The sequence below is a fragment of the Scaptodrosophila lebanonensis genome, unplaced genomic scaffold (assembly GCF_003285725.1).
Source record: "Scaptodrosophila lebanonensis strain 11010-0011.00,11010-0021.00 unplaced genomic scaffold, SlebRS2 tig00000098-arrow-pilon, whole genome shotgun sequence".
Classification (NCBI taxonomy): domain Eukaryota; kingdom Metazoa; phylum Arthropoda; class Insecta; order Diptera; family Drosophilidae; genus Scaptodrosophila; species Scaptodrosophila lebanonensis.
In genome coordinates, this window is record NW_022060568.1 from 2,984,037 (window position 1) to 2,999,163 (window position 15,127).

Consider the following 15,127-nt stretch of genomic DNA (forward strand, 5'->3'; position numbering starts at 1 on the left):
CTTTGTTAAAACTTGAAGATTGTGTGATTATTTATACAATTGATGGGCACATCATTTCTTGCTAATCCAAAATTATTGATGGTAAAGGATATTTGGTAATATTGCAGCGAATTGAAAATTGAGAACCTTTGAGGACAGCCTTCTAAGAGTGTTTGGAAGAAGATATATTGCACATATTTGCTTTTTCAATTGCCAATCGGACCATCTTCCATTATTTTAAAAATTAAAAAAAAACAAAAACGGTCGAGCGCCTTAGAATTTGTTAATAATCTTTGCGCACAGAGGAAGTGGCTAGACTTGCAATAAAATGCTTAAACAATATTGGCTCTTTACCCCCTTAAGACACAAATGCTGTGTTTGAATGAAAATTGTGATGGATTTGTAATTATTTTGCATTAACTTTATTTATTTTATACATATTTATTTTCTGAATGAATCTACGAAATTTATGCTCTTCATTGCTATTAATAGCTGCGGGTGTGTTGCGAGCTGTGGGCAATATATGTACATATGCACATACATACATATGTATGTACCTACATATGTATGTACATGCATATGGTATGTACATATATATCCATATTCGCCAGCATTCAGCATCATCGCATATACATATGTACACATACATACATATGTACGTGAAAGCAATACACGTACTCACGAACAAACACAGGCACATGTGTGTGAGTGTGTGTGGGTGTGGGTGTGGGTGTGTGGATGAACATACATACATACAAACTATGTACATATACACATACTATACATTCATACATACATACATACATATGCGACTTTGGAATGGATCCTTGGAAGGGGCGGGGACGTGGGCTTGGGCTCGGGCTCGGGCTTAGGCGTACAAAGGCGGCGGAACTAACATTTCCATTTCCATTAATTATTACTCTCTTTATAGTATGTATTATTTGATTTAAATTTCTTTTGTTTTTCAGCCCAGCGCCACAAAAATACATACATACATATGCAGTAGAAAGGTACATACATATGTGAGGGGGTATTTGAATGCACATACTTGTATGTATGTGTGTATAGTATGCAAACATACATATGTGGGTATACATACATATATCAATTAGCATGTAGCATCACTATGGATGTGTAGGTAGTTGCATGTGCATGTATTTGTGCGTGTGTGTCTGTGTTTGCCAGCTTGCATATATATATATTTTTTATTTAGTTTCTTGCTTACTCCATTTTGTTTGTTTCTCATTGCGGTTTTGTGTTTGTGTTAATTTCATTTAAACTAAATTGACTAGCATTAGCATACATCTGTGCGTTCCGATGGCAGCCTCCACCTGCCCCTCCGATTGCCTCGGCCACCACCGCAAACGGCACAGATCTTCCATACATATGAGTATTCCATAACTGTTACATAGTACATAACTAGGTTTCATATAATAAATACATTTTACGCGTGTTTACGTTTTTGGTTTAATTTTCTGGGTTTTCTTTAGTTCCTCTTCCACTAATTCTTCTTTTGTTTTCTTTTGTTTTGTTTTGTTTTGTCTTGTTATTTCGCTTCTATGCCAAGTGAGAGATATCAGTATCATTTATATATCATTTATATATAGATTCGCATATGTATATTATTTCGTATGCTTAGGTATGTATGTAAGACATACATTCTGTGTGTGAGTGTGTGTGTGTGTGTGTGAGAGTGAGGGTGTGTGTGTTGAAAACATACATGCATACGTCCTCAATATAATCATAATTGCATTCATAATCATAATCATCGAGTTCATCATCACACTGGCCATTTATGTTTGCTCGCCTTTTGTTTGCTTTGTTTTTGTAAAATACCACATCGTTATTTGTTTTGGTTTTTAATCTTTGTTTTATATATACAGTTACATATATTTTCATTTCAAATGATACTGCAAATATTAATATTATTATTTATATGTATTTTATTTAGCTGAGAGGCGCTCATTGACTAGACATGTACATATACATATATATATATATAAATTTATATGAATTTAAATATATATATATATATATGTGTGTACTTTTTCTTTTTGTTTTGTTTTTGACTAGATTATTATAATTTTTTGTTTTTCTTATTTGCATAATTCATGTCCAAGTGGCCTTCCATGTGCACATGTGTGTGTGCATGTGTGTGTGTGTGTGTGTGTGTGTGTGTGTGTGAGTGTGAGTTTCTGCCCAAGGTCAAACCACTGAAGGCAGCTCATTAAAATTAGCTACTAACACACACAATCACACACACACACACACACACACGCACACACTCGCTTTCACATACAGAGACATATATATCTATAAGTACATACATTTTATTAATTGCTGTTTAGCCTCAGTGAGTTTGTTTTTGTTTTTGTTTTGGTTTTTTCTATGCATGTGCAGATGTGATATAGTTTCTTACAGAGCCTTGATAGAGGCATCTCGGAACAATCGGTCGATCTAGCAAACTATCATGACCTTCAGGTCATCCACCTCCACCTCCCCATTCAAGTACTCAATGCAATCGTCTACGCCAAGGCCGTCGATGCAAATATCGGTCTGCTGGACAACGAAGCAGTCATTGGAGTTGGTCTCGAAGCTGTAGGCGGCATGGTCCTGGCCATCGGTCTCATCGTCGTCCCGCAGAGTTCCGAAATTCCAGGCTGGGCTGGAGCTGCTCTTGGCCACCAGCAAGGATCGCTCCTGCTCTGCCACCTCGTTGCCAATTGCGTCTTGCTCCTGCTTCAGAATCAAATTTGTCATCACAATGTGATCCTTGTCCGTGGATGGTTGCTCCTGCTTGAGAGTCGAGCAACGCTGCGACTGTCGCTGCCTGCAACTGGGAACGGTAACGGGACCGGGACTGGATGGCGATGCTAATTCCGAATGGTTGCGATTGCTGTTGCGGGTGCGACCTTGGATCTGCTTGTTGCTTAGGGGCTGTGGATGGGCTTGACTTGGTCCTTGATGCTGTCACAACATGTCATCGTGATCATCACCATCATCGTGCTCATCAACCAAGTCAAAATCATTGTGCTCCAGCTCCAGATCCATGTCGCCCTGATCGTCGTCAAAGTCCAACGACTGTTGATTGCCCAGTGGGGAGAGCGCCGTCGTGTGCAGCGTTCCGCCTCCACCGCTTCCATAGTGTACCTGACCTGAACTATTGCTTTGCTCCTGCTGTTGATGCTGCCGATGAGCGTGTTGCGCATTTTTCGAGTCATCGTCACGCCACTTGTCCATCGAACGGCGACGCGCATTCATAAAGAAGTTGCCCACCGTGGTGGGCTCCAGTCCCAGCTGACGTGCAATTGTCACTTGCATCTCCTTTGAAGGCCTCTTTGTTTCCTGAAGGGGAGGGGTGCAAAACAATTAAGCTTAGCTGCTTAGCAAGACTCTAAGGGACTGGGTCCTACCTTGAAAATGGCTTGCAGTGTGCGCCGCTGCAGATCGGTGAAGACCAAACGCGGCTTCTTAGGCTGTGGCATTTGTTCTATATGCGGCTCCTCTTTGCGTCGGCAGTTAGGCACACCGGCAGCACTGGCTAATATGCCTGGAATGGAGAAGGAAGCTAGTTAAGAAGTCGGGTAATACTTTAAATAAATTTATTTTCAGCTCTCGCAAAAAAAAAAGCCTCACACTCTTAAACTCCCAAATACGTATTTATTTACAAGTAATATGGCGTGTATTAAGAATCCGTCGTCGAGAACACCCTTACTTACACACCCGGACCTAAGCTTGACAATGTGCTCTAGGATTTAGTTAACCATCACAGAAGACATGATCTTTCTTTTTACAACTTAACCGTAGCTTTAGATCACTTTTACAGTAGAGTCCTTTTCATTACCAAAGTTTAAGTACGGTGTTAGTCAATTTATATAGTCAAAAAATATAACAATGGCCTATCTGCTTTCTGTGATATTTAAATTTCACTTGAAATTGTATTTTTCCGTTCACTTCCTTAACGCACTTTAAGCGACTTATGGACGCCTCTTAAGTCCCTTACTTTCAACAATTAAGACAAAATATTGGAGTTTTAAGCTAAATACTTAGGGCGGTTCTTTACAATAATCCCCCAATTTAGGCGAAGGCTCAAAGGTTTTCATTCGAAAAATGGTTATAGTAATCTCACCATTTCCAGACATGCTCGGCACTACACCGCCTGAAGAATTGGCGCTTCCGCTGCTGCCAACGCCGCCGCCTACTGAGGATGCACCAGCCGATGTGGCCGTTACCTGGGCACCAGTTGAGCCGGTGGCACCAGTCACAGCTCCACTGCGTTGGGGTATCTGAGCCGCAGCCATGCGTAACGCAGACATTCGCTGGAATTCCGGTTCTTGCAGCCACTTAAACATGCGTCGGAAGGTCTCGCGTCCTGACTTGAGCTTTGACCAGGGCTTAGGATTGCGTAGTAGATCGGAGAGCGTACCTTGGGAGCGGCAGAGGACACGTTGGGCGAAAATCGCTTGTGGTATGCTGTAGCGCTTCAGCTCGGCCGAAATGCGCTGCGCCAGCTCTTTGGTGTTGATCTCCTCCATGTCGCTGACGGTGCCTGCACCACCTGAGCCTGCGCCACCGGAGCGACCACCACCACCACTCGATGAAGCCGTTGTGTTGCCGTTACTGTTATTGTTTGTTGTTGTTCCCAACCCGGACCCTTGGGACTTGGGTGAGTTTAATTTTTGTTGTCCATTGCTTGAGAATCCATTTTGTTGTTGATGCTGTTGTTGCTGCTGTTGCTGCTGCTGTTGCTGCTGCTGCTGCTGCAACTGCTGCTGGTGTTGTTGTTGTTGTATATTGCACACATTTAGATTATTACTAGTTGCTATATTAGCTAGATGAAGGCCGTTATTGGGATTGCATGCGCTGTTGATTTGGTGTCCACCTTTGTGATTGTGAAGCACTTGTTGACGTTGTTGCTGATCTGAGTTCGTCACGTTGTTGTGGTTGTTGTTTCCCACAATCATGTCGCTCATGCCGAGAGCTGTCGATGCATCGCCAGGCGGTGGTGTCGGCGTCAAAGACACAACAACCGCATCTCGATGCAGGCCAGGCAAATCGCCTGTCAATTGGGTCACTGATCCATTAATGTGCGGCAGCGTAACGACCGATGTGGGATGGCTTGTTGAGATACTGCAGCCGCCAGGCGAATGCAGGGACATAGAGACCACAGAACCGGCGGACACCGAGTGCGGACTGAGCGTGGGACTGTGCTGAAGTCGCAAATTTGAGTTGCGACCGCCCGTCGAGCTGGATGAGGACGTGGCCATTATGAGATCGTGATCGTGATCATGCTGATGTCCACTGTAGCTAGACTCATAGTCGGAGACCACGACGCCGTCGCTGATGGCACCCGGCGGGCTTAGACAGATCACCTGCTTTTGCAGGGGCACCGTTTGCAATCCATGACCTCCATCCGATTTTCGACCATTCAGCTGAGGTGAATGCAGCTCCGACTGCGGAGAAAGGGCCCCACAACCACCTGGCGACGGCACCGACACGGATGATCCATGCAAGTCGCACGAGACAACCATCCCGGATAGCGTATGCGATGGCGAACTAGCGTAGTTGTGTGGTGGTGGTGAAATCATCGAAGGCAGCTTATCGTAGGAGGAGTACGGCGACTGCACACCGCCAAGACCGCTTAAGCTTAGGCCACTCAGGGAACTCTGATGATGCACTGGCATAGGCAGGCCAGTAAAAGGACCGCAGTCGTTGCTACCACCACCTCCCCCGCTGCTGCCGCTGCCACCTGTGACACTGCCCGATGAGGTAGCACTGCCTACCGAGATGTGACCGGTATATGCGAACTTATCTGACATGGTCGATATGGGCGGAAGCGGCTGAATGGGCGTGAGCGTTGCGTACGACGTGGGACTAAAACCAGGCGGCGATATGCGCTCGTTAACTGAGGTCAGAGTCTGATAGGTGCTGTGCTCCAGCGAGTTACCCCCGACGCCCAGAGCCGGACTAAGTAAATGGCCGGCAGAGTCGCGATCATCGTCGTCATCATCTTCATCGTCGTCGTCCTCCTGCGACTGCACAATCACCGACAACGCTTCACTGTGCAGATTTCCATGGTGACCCCCAGCGTGTATGTGGTGCACCAGTTGTCCGCCACGTCGCGAGAGTGGCACATGCTCCTGCAGACGCTGGTGGTGGAGCATATCCGAGGACTGGACATGCCGATGATTATATTGCTGCTGCTGCTGTTCAAGCAACTGTTGATGCTGGTGGTGCTGGTTCAGGGTGACCTCCACGCCATCTGACGAAAGCTCATCCATGACGCTTACGCTAACGTTTGCCATGTCCAGTGAGTGGTTGACTCGTCGGTTGCCGAGGCTGGCACCGCTTGTCAGGCCATCGTTCTGATGTACGATGACCAACTTATGCTCCTGCTTGACGGCGACTATTTGTGGTCCGTTGCCGTTTGTATTGGACAGTGCATCCAACGTAATATCGGTGCCCACAAAGTCCACTGGACTGCTGGTGTTTAGACGATCGTGGCGTTGCTGACGCAACGGCATTGACAACGGCCTTCCCTGCAGCTGTAGATGTTGAGGCACAATCTGATAGGTTGTCTGCACACCGCTGTGGCCCATGCCGTCAATCACCATCACTACGGAACTAGGCTCCTCGTCCCCTCCTAAGCGACTGTCACCTGTAGCTGCAATCAAAGTCTGTGCGACGGCGACATCGTGTTCATCAACGATCACTTCGTGCACCTGGTTACCGCCGCTCGCCGATATCGGCGATCCCTCGTCCTGGTGACTGTGCCCGTGCCCGTGACCAACGGCAATTAATTCACTCGTCTCGTCTACCAATTGCCGGCTAAATGTTTGAGGATCGATTATCTCGTTTATTGATTCCATTCCTCTGTAGCTAAGTGGTGTGGCGTGTGCCTCAGGTAACAGGTGAACAGCTCCAGCTACCAGCTAAGCGGTAAACTAAAACAGAAATACAAAAGCCAATGAGCAATGTTGCAAAAATGGAGGTAAATAAAAGACGTGTTTTAAAATAAAATTGACAATAGCCCAACTCCTTAGATCCTGTGGTGAAGTTCGCGTTCTCTCGATGCCCTAAAACCCGTTTTAAACTTATTTGAATATCAGATTTCCAAAACAAACCCTGCTACCTCTTGACACTCACCTGTTCTGGACAACCCTTTAGTTCACTTTCTACCCCCGTTCTTTTGTAAATCGGCACTGACAGACACCGTGAATTTAACAGCGAGATATTTAAGAGACGTTTTCTTTTGGGGTTAGTAGGCCCCTCACAAAAGGAAGCATTGTCCTAACTGCCCATTAAAACAAATATAGTTTTCCTTGCCGGCATATTAGGGATTAGTTCGTCCACGGCAAAGGGATCCTATGCCCCACTCCACAAACTTTCCACCCCTCGCCATCCGGTGGCCATCCATCACGCAAAATTTAACTGAAAGTTTCTGTTCAGGACTCCAGAGCAGTGCTGCCAAAATGTGCGTATGTGTTGGGGTTAAAAGATTTTGTTTTCACTCACATAAACATTAAACTAACTGTTATTTGTCAGTTCTGGCTATTTGCAATGTTGGGTTGCACTTAAAAATAAAACAAAAAACTTGTTTTTCTTTTGCTCTGTCTTGCTGCTCACAGCTCTTCCGTTTTATCTGGTTTGCCTAGCTTTTACACTTCCTACTTGTATATATGTGCATGTGTGGGTCTCAGTATGCGTGTGTGTGTGTGTGCGTGTGTGTGTGCGTGTATGCAGAATGTGTGTATTTCTTATTTGTTGTCAGCCGCCCGAGTTCGTTGTTGTTTTTGGCCGTTGGTTGCTGTTGCCGTTGCCGTTGTCGCCGACGTTTCGCTATATATGCCCCCGTTGTGGCCCTTTAAGGGTTGATGGTTGCTTTCCTACAGCCAGTGCTCAGGCTATCCATCTCGCTCCCACCAACGGCCGCTAGTGGTGAGCATTCAAAGGTAAGGCAACGGTCACTCGCGTGTGTTTGCCGTGAGGCAAGTGGAGCGCGCTCCTCTGTCGGCATTGTCCTGTGGCGGCAGCCTTCATAGGCTAGCTCACTGTACCTACTACACCTACATACGTGCGCCCACACACTCGCACACACACACATGCACATACACACACACACACACACAAATACAGGCACATTTGTTATGTAGTGTCCGTGTCCGTGTGCGTGTTTATGTTTTTATACTACGTATGTAAAAAAAAAAAGAGGGTTGCTTGGGGTTGCTCGTTCATCGTCGTTGCTGCCGTCGTTGTCGCCGTTGTCGTCGTTGTCGTTGTCGTTGTCAGTTGCACCATAAAAATATTTTTACATTTTTTTGTTATTGTTGTTTGTTAAACATTTGCGCTGATTTTTAAAATTGCATTTCACAAAAACATTTGAAACCAAAGAAAAAAAAACACTTTGAATTACCTTGAAGGAGTCTTCGGGCTCTTGGCTACATTTTTTCTAGCCCTCCAACACGACACAATGATACTGCTGCTATTGCTATTGCTGATGATAATGATAGAGATGTTGATTATGATGTTGGCAATGGCTATGATGATGACGTTCGTTCGGTTCGCGCACTGGCACGGCAGCTCCTCACAATTAAGGCAACTGGGGAGCTCGGGCTTCTTTTCTTCAATTGCTTAAAATGTTGATTAACTTTTACGGTTTGATTTCGTTTCAATTTTCGCACAATTGTATGCCACTGAATTTTGTTTTCCATCAAACTTTGCGCGATTTTTGCGATATTAGCGACATTGGCGACATTAGCGATTTGGGGGGTTAGCGATTTTAGGAGTTTTAGGGAATTCAACGATTATTACGATTATTACGATTATTGCGACTATTGCGATTACTGCGATTTAGCGAGACGACCACCGAGCGACGAGTTTTTTTGGTTGTGGTGCCTGCCGTGGGTGCCTTTTGCCAATTTGCTCTTTAACAGCGCAAAGTGGCCAAAATGAAATTGTTGGAAAATTTTGTATGCACGGGTATATGTGTATACGTGTACACATGCACGCCACTGTGGTGCACGCGTACGTGTTATTGTATTGGTGTGGTTGGTGTTCGTCTGTCCGTCTGTTCGTCTGCTCGTATGTCCGTATGCGTTGGTGTATGTCTCTCTGTGTGTGTGTGTGTGTGTGTGTAGGTTTGTTTGCTTGTGAGTGTGTGTGTGTGTGTGTGGTGAAAACTTTGTTATGTGTTATGTGAGCGCCCGCGTTCGCGTTCCGTGAAGTTACGGCCTCACGCAGAATATAACCAATTTAAACTGAAATGAACAGCCACATACACACGAGCTGAACCAGCGCCATCAGCAATGTTCTCGGGGCTCGTGCTCGTTCTCGTTCTTGTTCTCGTTCTCCAACGTCGTCAACGTCATACACAGTACCCATCCACATCCATATACTTGTACATCCATCCATCCACCCCTCAAAGATTGCCCGTTACGTGGTTGCCAATCGGACTGTTTTCAATTGCCAATTGTTAGTGAAAGCTGCCACACATTTTGGGCCAAAAGGCTGGTTAACTAGCGTCGTCGAAGCGCCGATATCGTTGAATAAACAAAAACATATATGTATGTACATATGTATACCTATGATTGCGTATTCCCGACGATATGTTCAGCTGGCTGGTATATTCGGAAGCAACTGCTTGTATTACCGTTAAAGCCAGGCATACGAGCTTCACAAGTGTGGCAACATCTGAGCAACGCAACCCTTGGTGGTTTTCTCAAACACCCTGCTCTCATTTGCGCTCTCATTTTCACCCTCATAGTGGCTTTCGCTCTCCTTTTCCTTGGCTCTCTCTCTCCCTCTCTCCCTCTCTGTCTCTCTCACCGTGCCTACCTCTCTGTTGGGCTCGCTCTCCATGAAAGTTCACTCGCCACAATGAACAAGAAAACGCTGCAACTGTAACCACTAACCCCTAATCACTTGTTTCTACTTGTACTACCCCCTTGCTTTCACCTCGACTTGACGTATTTCCATGTACATATGTATATATATATGTGTGTGTGTGTGTGTGTGTGCATTAATGTTGCATACTGTTTAGAGTAAGATATGACACAAATTTAGTTAGCATACTGATAGGACGCATGCGCCTACCTCTGGAGCTTCCAAAACACCACAACAATTACACAAGCCCCACAGAAGAATATACGAGTATGCGAGTATATAAACACCCGGTTACTGCGTCACTCTTGGCCACAACAACTTCATCTAGCGAGTCGAGTTGTTAGGGGCCAACTGTATAATAGTGTAATATATAAATTGTTCTATCAGGTTCCATTTGCTAGTTCAGATTTCCAACGACTCTTTATTAACAACAAATTTATAGCAGTTACATTTGATTTGATCAGTGATTGACATTCTATTACAATTACATGACTTGGGGGCCAGTTACAGGTGCCCATTGCATTAGTCGTTAGTTTGGCAGATCAGTAGAATATACGATATACGATATACATTATATCCTTCTGGGATACCCTCGCCCAATTAAAAGCTTCACTGCCAATTAAAAGCTGCGATGGGATAACGTAGTATGTACAAATTGCGCGCAAAGTCAAAACGACGTCGATCCATTAAATGCGGCCGATCGGTTGAGTTAACGAGATCGATGCATTCCTTCTTCTTCATCTACATATAGTGCCTATCCTACTTTTGTTTTGTACAGCTTGGCTTTCTACGCCTACACGCGATCTACACACGACTAGTACACATACACTCTCCTCTAATCTCTTTATACCATACTATATCTTTTTCTTGTATTATAACTAAACAGTGCTTGATTATGCCGTGTATCATTTCATTTTTCAATATTCATGTACATAGTAGATTTAATATTAATAATCAGTTTAATGGAAACTGTGCTTAAAAATTTGCAGTGCTAGTTTGAAGTAAAATATTATATATCTCGTATTAACTCACTTGCGACTCTGACGCTTTCAAATTTGTGTATAGCATATAAGTACTTGTATGTATCTTAATTTAATAACAGCTTTATGATCGACATCGTAAGCATCGTCTAGCAGTAACATTTAAAATGGGTTTCTCGTATGTCATAAATAGTAACTCGATATTTCTTGAGTTTCTTTTGGTTTCATTTGTATTTCTCTGTTCTATTTTCTGAATTGTTCGCTTTAATATCGAGTCTAAAGGTATTTGTGTATGTTCGTGTGTATATATATACTATATATATATATACATACATATATATCATGTATATCTTCTATATGTTGTATGGAATTTCAATATTTTAACAGCATGTCTGTGTTTTTCTCTATTTCTGCTATGTTTTTTTTTTTTTATAAGTATATTCTTTCAATAGACCATCCTAGCATCTTACTTCGATTAAGGTACACTATTCACTTCATTATCAAGGTTTTTAACGAGGTTCGTTGAATCTACATACGAGTACGTTGCAAGATTTAAATAAGCTATGTCGTCGCCTTGAAAAACTATAATATCTCAAACAATTGCTGTAGGTACTATATATTGCTCTGCAAATGCCCTGCAATCTGGTACCTAGAGCCATTGTCTAAAAGGAGTTCGCTTTCACTCAGGAAACACTTTTGGAAGAGATGAGTTCATTGTTAACTTTAATGTGCATTTGTGATGCATCCGACTATGTGTAAGCTATCTAGCTATAATTTATCTATTGGATCGATATAATCACAATACTCACGAGCTGGTGCGCATGCGCTCCACTAGCGACTGGCCAAATGTTTTGACAAAATGCATATGTGGGAATTCTCAGTTTCTGTTTGCTATGCCAGGAACGATCGAACAACAAAGAATCAACTGCTAGAGCGGGCAGGAAAGTTGTGTGTGTTAGTGTGTGTGTTAGTGTGTCTGTGTGTGTGTGCGCTGATGTAAATTGCTGCTAGCCTCTATATTGGGCGGTTGTGGTCCAAGGCTCTATGCGCCTCCCTGCCGCCTCAGACGGAGGATGTGGCGTTGCGATCACTGTCGATGGTCAGACTGGACGCACGCATGCTCAACGATGCGAGGGACAGGTTGCTTCGATAGACAGCCTTTGGGGAGTTGTTGGCTGTCAGCAGTAGCGTCGTACTCTCAATGCTGGGCATGGACTTGTTATTCAAACCATTGCAGAATACGGCCGACTCATTGCCACGTACTGGTAGCGGCAAAAGTGCTTCATTATGCAGACCCAGGAATCCCTCAACTGCCAGCCCATTGGCATTGAGCGTTACGGTCGCTGCGCTGCCTCCATCAGTGCTCTCGTTCTCAGCATTGGCACCACCCGTTCCGCACAAGTGTAGTCGGGAGCTGAGCACCTTATTGCAGGCCGGACAAGAGCGTGTCGGTGTGTTCTTGTCCCGCCGTCGCATTATGTCATGGGCACATCTATACAATTGGAGATCCGATAGATAAAGGATACATAAATAATGTATAAACTTGAGAGAGAGAGAGAGAGAGAGAGAGAGGGATTTCTCCTTCATTCCGTCGAACTCTACCTCGCATGGAGAATGTGGGCGCATGGTAGCGCTTCCAATGAATCCGGCTGCAAGCCAAAGAGCTCTCCACAGGCGCCGCAGTTTAAGCCCAGGGCCGCATCAGTTTGGTTTGCCAAGCGAAAGTGCGTGTTGTACTGATCCTCATCGCCTAGGGCACGGTAGATCAGCGCCAATCGGCTGCGTATCTTACGGACCAATAGCTGAAATAAGGCAGGGACATATTCATGCCTGGCTACCACAACTACATCTGGTGCACTATACCTTGGCACCTATAGAGCTGGCGACCTCCAGCAAACGGGTGTTAAACTCCAGGGGTCTGCAATTGCAAATCTTCTGCTGAAGACGTAGCGCCTCCAAACAACGTGCGGCTCCATCCATTGCCTCCATTTGTGCCATGCGATCACCCAAAGAAGCTGAGGTGCCCATCGCTTGCTCGTATTGCCTAAAAGCGCGCTATAGCGCCGATTAAATAAGAGTTTAATATTTGTCGTATTGGGCTAAGAACTAAGGGGAATGCTCCAAAGTGCTTACATCGATATCCATTTTCTTGCGGTATATGTCGCCCATGACGCGAATGCACCGAGTATAGGTTGCTTGATCACCGGATATTAGCGACAGTCTAGTTGCCTCCATACAGTAGTCGTGGGCATCCCCCAGATCACCCTGTTTGCGCAGCGAGGCCGCCATGCGAAGCAGTGCAGCCCGATGGTGACAAGAGTTTAGATCGCCCAATTGCAATGATCTAGATAGATCGTAGGCTTTCGAGGCATAGGTGGCGCTCTTGTCATTATCTTGCAGACGTCCAAATAGCTCTGAAAGGGCCACATAGACCTGCAGTTCCAGCGAGGGATCCCCAATGGCAGTGGCTATTTTATGGGCACCCTGCAGACCTTCCAAAGCTCTTGAGAAGCCGCCCATCTCTAGGTACACGCGTGCCACGGTCAAATGTACCAAACCTCCAGTACGGCACTTGGTGCCACACTCATTATATAGCGAATGCCGGGCATAGCTCAGAGCCCGCTCCAAGCCACCCAGACTGGCATGTGCTCGACTCAGATTCAAATAGGTTTCGGCTCGCATGGTTGGAGAGTCCAGCTCCTCGGATATGCCTAACTGCTGGTGTCCAAATTCGATGGCCTCCCGGTACTTTCCCCAGTCCATGTGTGCCTGATACAAATAGCCCAGCAGCTGAAAGCAATCCTCCCGCCTACAGGTGCCCAGAGCACTGCGCCAGGTGCGCACGGCTGCGGTTTGATTATGTTGCTCATACAGACGCAAGCCCCGCTCGATCTGTCAACGAATTCAGTGCTTGAGTCCCTAAGGAGTGGGGAATGGTAGATGATTGGGAGCTACACACCTTTCGTTTGGCCATATACTGACGCAAGCTGCGTTGGCAAGCCCAGAAGCAGCTAATCACCGAGTTGCCTGGACGTAATAGACTCTGTCGTGCCCACAATGAACCTCCCTCCGGACTGGAACCATAGCCTGCGATTCGCGAATAGCTCTCATCTAGTTGACAAAAATCTATAAATAAAATTCAAATAGACGATATCTCCGCATACCCACACAAATACTGACCATTTGAATTTTCCAGCAAATAGCGCGACCCATCCGGAGAAGCCAACAGATGTGTGGCAGACAGATTGTGACTAGGTGGAATGCTACTGTAAATTTCGATTACTGATTAGCTAAATGGACCAGGAGAATTTTCAGAGAATTACCTTAGCAGGTCTTTAGATGCGATGCTCTCCCATGACATGACTGTGCCTGCTCCTCACGCTGAAAACACACACGCTCAATTATGCAGAGTGGGCTGGGCTGGACTGAGCTGGACTGGACTGGGCTGGGCCTGTCGAGTAACAAGTCTGCTTGAGTCTCTGTCTCTGTCTGTGTCTATGGCTGTGTCTATGGCTGTGTCTATGGCTGTGTCAGTCAGCATTTTTAATATTGCGAAAAATTTCAAACATCTCTCTCATCCACAGCCTCAGGCAAACAACAGAAATGAGCTTTTACAAACAAACAACACACAACACAATGTTTACACTCATCATGTTCAGCACGCTGCAGCAGACAGACTTCAAGGATATGGGATAACAATTGCTTCGGAGTGACTTTGGCGATAGCAATGTCAATAATTACTTTATCACGACACATGGATATATAGTACATACATATGTACATATGTATATATAGTACATTTCTTCACATCACACAGACATCAGGAGAGAAATGCATTGAAACAAATAAATAAATGAGAACCTGAATCGCCTATTGGTGATTATTTCTTATTTCTTATAAGAACTGGGCGGTATGCATCTCAACTGTCCACATTTTTCGAGTCGCATGTGGCACGAAGTTGGATTCGCGTGACCTTGGCTCAATTACGCGACTCAGCTTCGAAATGCACTTGGATTATCCAAGGTCTGCTGCCATTTGAGACGTGCACTGATACCTGACCATTACAATAAACGGGGAGTAACGAAACTAATGCAGTCCCAAGGGATGCTGCATTGAGGCGCTAAACGTTTTCTTCTCCTGTCTACTTTAGTTAATAACGGTACTGTAGCACAAATCAGTGCAATTACTCGTCAAATGTATGCCAAACTGTTTCTGTTTTTTTCGACTTTTTTCCACGATTCATACCTTAAACAGATTTTGGTTTAGTTTTATTCGTGGCGTAGTCG

The 15,127-nt window shown here is 45.0% G+C and overlaps 2 protein-coding genes across 5 annotated transcripts; both read right to left on the bottom strand.

Moving 5' to 3' along the window:
- Positions 1 to 2,924: 2,924 nt before the first annotated feature.
- On the bottom strand, positions 2,925 to 9,319 carry LOC115627726 (homeobox protein onecut). Of its 3 annotated transcripts, none has more exons than XM_030523480.1 (4): positions 9,258 to 9,319; positions 4,109 to 6,923; positions 3,393 to 3,529; positions 2,925 to 3,324 (listed from the first exon to the last, which is right to left on the bottom strand). In XM_030523480.1, the coding sequence occupies exons 2-4, from the start codon at positions 6,846 to 6,848 to the stop codon at positions 2,950 to 2,952; spliced, it is 3,252 nt and encodes a 1,083-aa protein (XP_030379340.1). In that variant the 5' UTR covers positions 6,849 to 6,923; positions 9,258 to 9,319; the 3' UTR covers positions 2,925 to 2,949. The 3 variants fall into 3 exon arrangements, with proteins under 3 accessions (XP_030379340.1, XP_030379338.1, XP_030379339.1); XM_030523478.1 differs by lacking the exon at positions 9,258 to 9,319 and adding an exon at positions 8,393 to 9,195; XM_030523479.1 differs by lacking the exon at positions 9,258 to 9,319 and adding an exon at positions 7,495 to 7,522.
- Positions 9,320 to 10,981: 1,662 nt separating this feature from the next.
- LOC115627868 (43 kDa receptor-associated protein of the synapse homolog) lies at positions 10,982 to 15,127 on the bottom strand. 2 transcript variants are annotated; one of them, XM_030523751.1, is made up of 8 exons: positions 15,087 to 15,127; positions 14,165 to 14,292; positions 14,022 to 14,107; positions 13,801 to 13,952; positions 12,975 to 13,733; positions 12,705 to 12,896; positions 12,444 to 12,643; positions 10,982 to 12,333 (listed from the first exon to the last, which is right to left on the bottom strand). In XM_030523751.1, the coding sequence occupies exons 2-8, from the start codon at positions 14,200 to 14,202 to the stop codon at positions 11,904 to 11,906; spliced, it is 1,857 nt and encodes a 618-aa protein (XP_030379611.1). In that variant the 5' UTR covers positions 14,203 to 14,292; positions 15,087 to 15,127; the 3' UTR covers positions 10,982 to 11,903. The 2 variants fall into 2 exon arrangements, with proteins under 2 accessions (XP_030379611.1, XP_030379610.1); XM_030523750.1 differs by having other exon boundaries at positions 13,801 to 13,967.

Bases quoted from the DNA above. Each gene is read 5' to 3' on its own strand.
- LOC115627726 (XM_030523480.1), bottom strand. From the start codon at position 6,848: ATGGAATCAATAAACGAGATAATCGATCCTCAAACATTTAGCCGGCAA. The intron at 3,530-4,108 runs GTGAGATTACTA...TCTCCATTCCAG, and splicing joins GCCGAGCATGTCTGGAAATG to GCATATTAGCCAGTGCTGCC. The intron at 3,325-3,392 runs GTAGGACCCAGT...CCTCCCCTTCAG, and splicing joins CACTGCAAGCCATTTTCAAG to GAAACAAAGAGGCCTTCAAA.
- LOC115627868 (XM_030523750.1), bottom strand. From the start codon at position 14,202: ATGTCATGGGAGAGCATCGCATCTAAAGACCTGCTAAG. The intron at 14,108-14,164 runs GTAATTCTCTGA...CGAAATTTACAG, and splicing joins GCATCTAAAGACCTGCTAAG to TAGCATTCCACCTAGTCACA. The intron at 12,644-12,704 runs GTATAGTGCACC...GCCTTATTTCAG, and splicing joins CCAGCTCTATAGGTGCCAAG to CTATTGGTCCGTAAGATACG.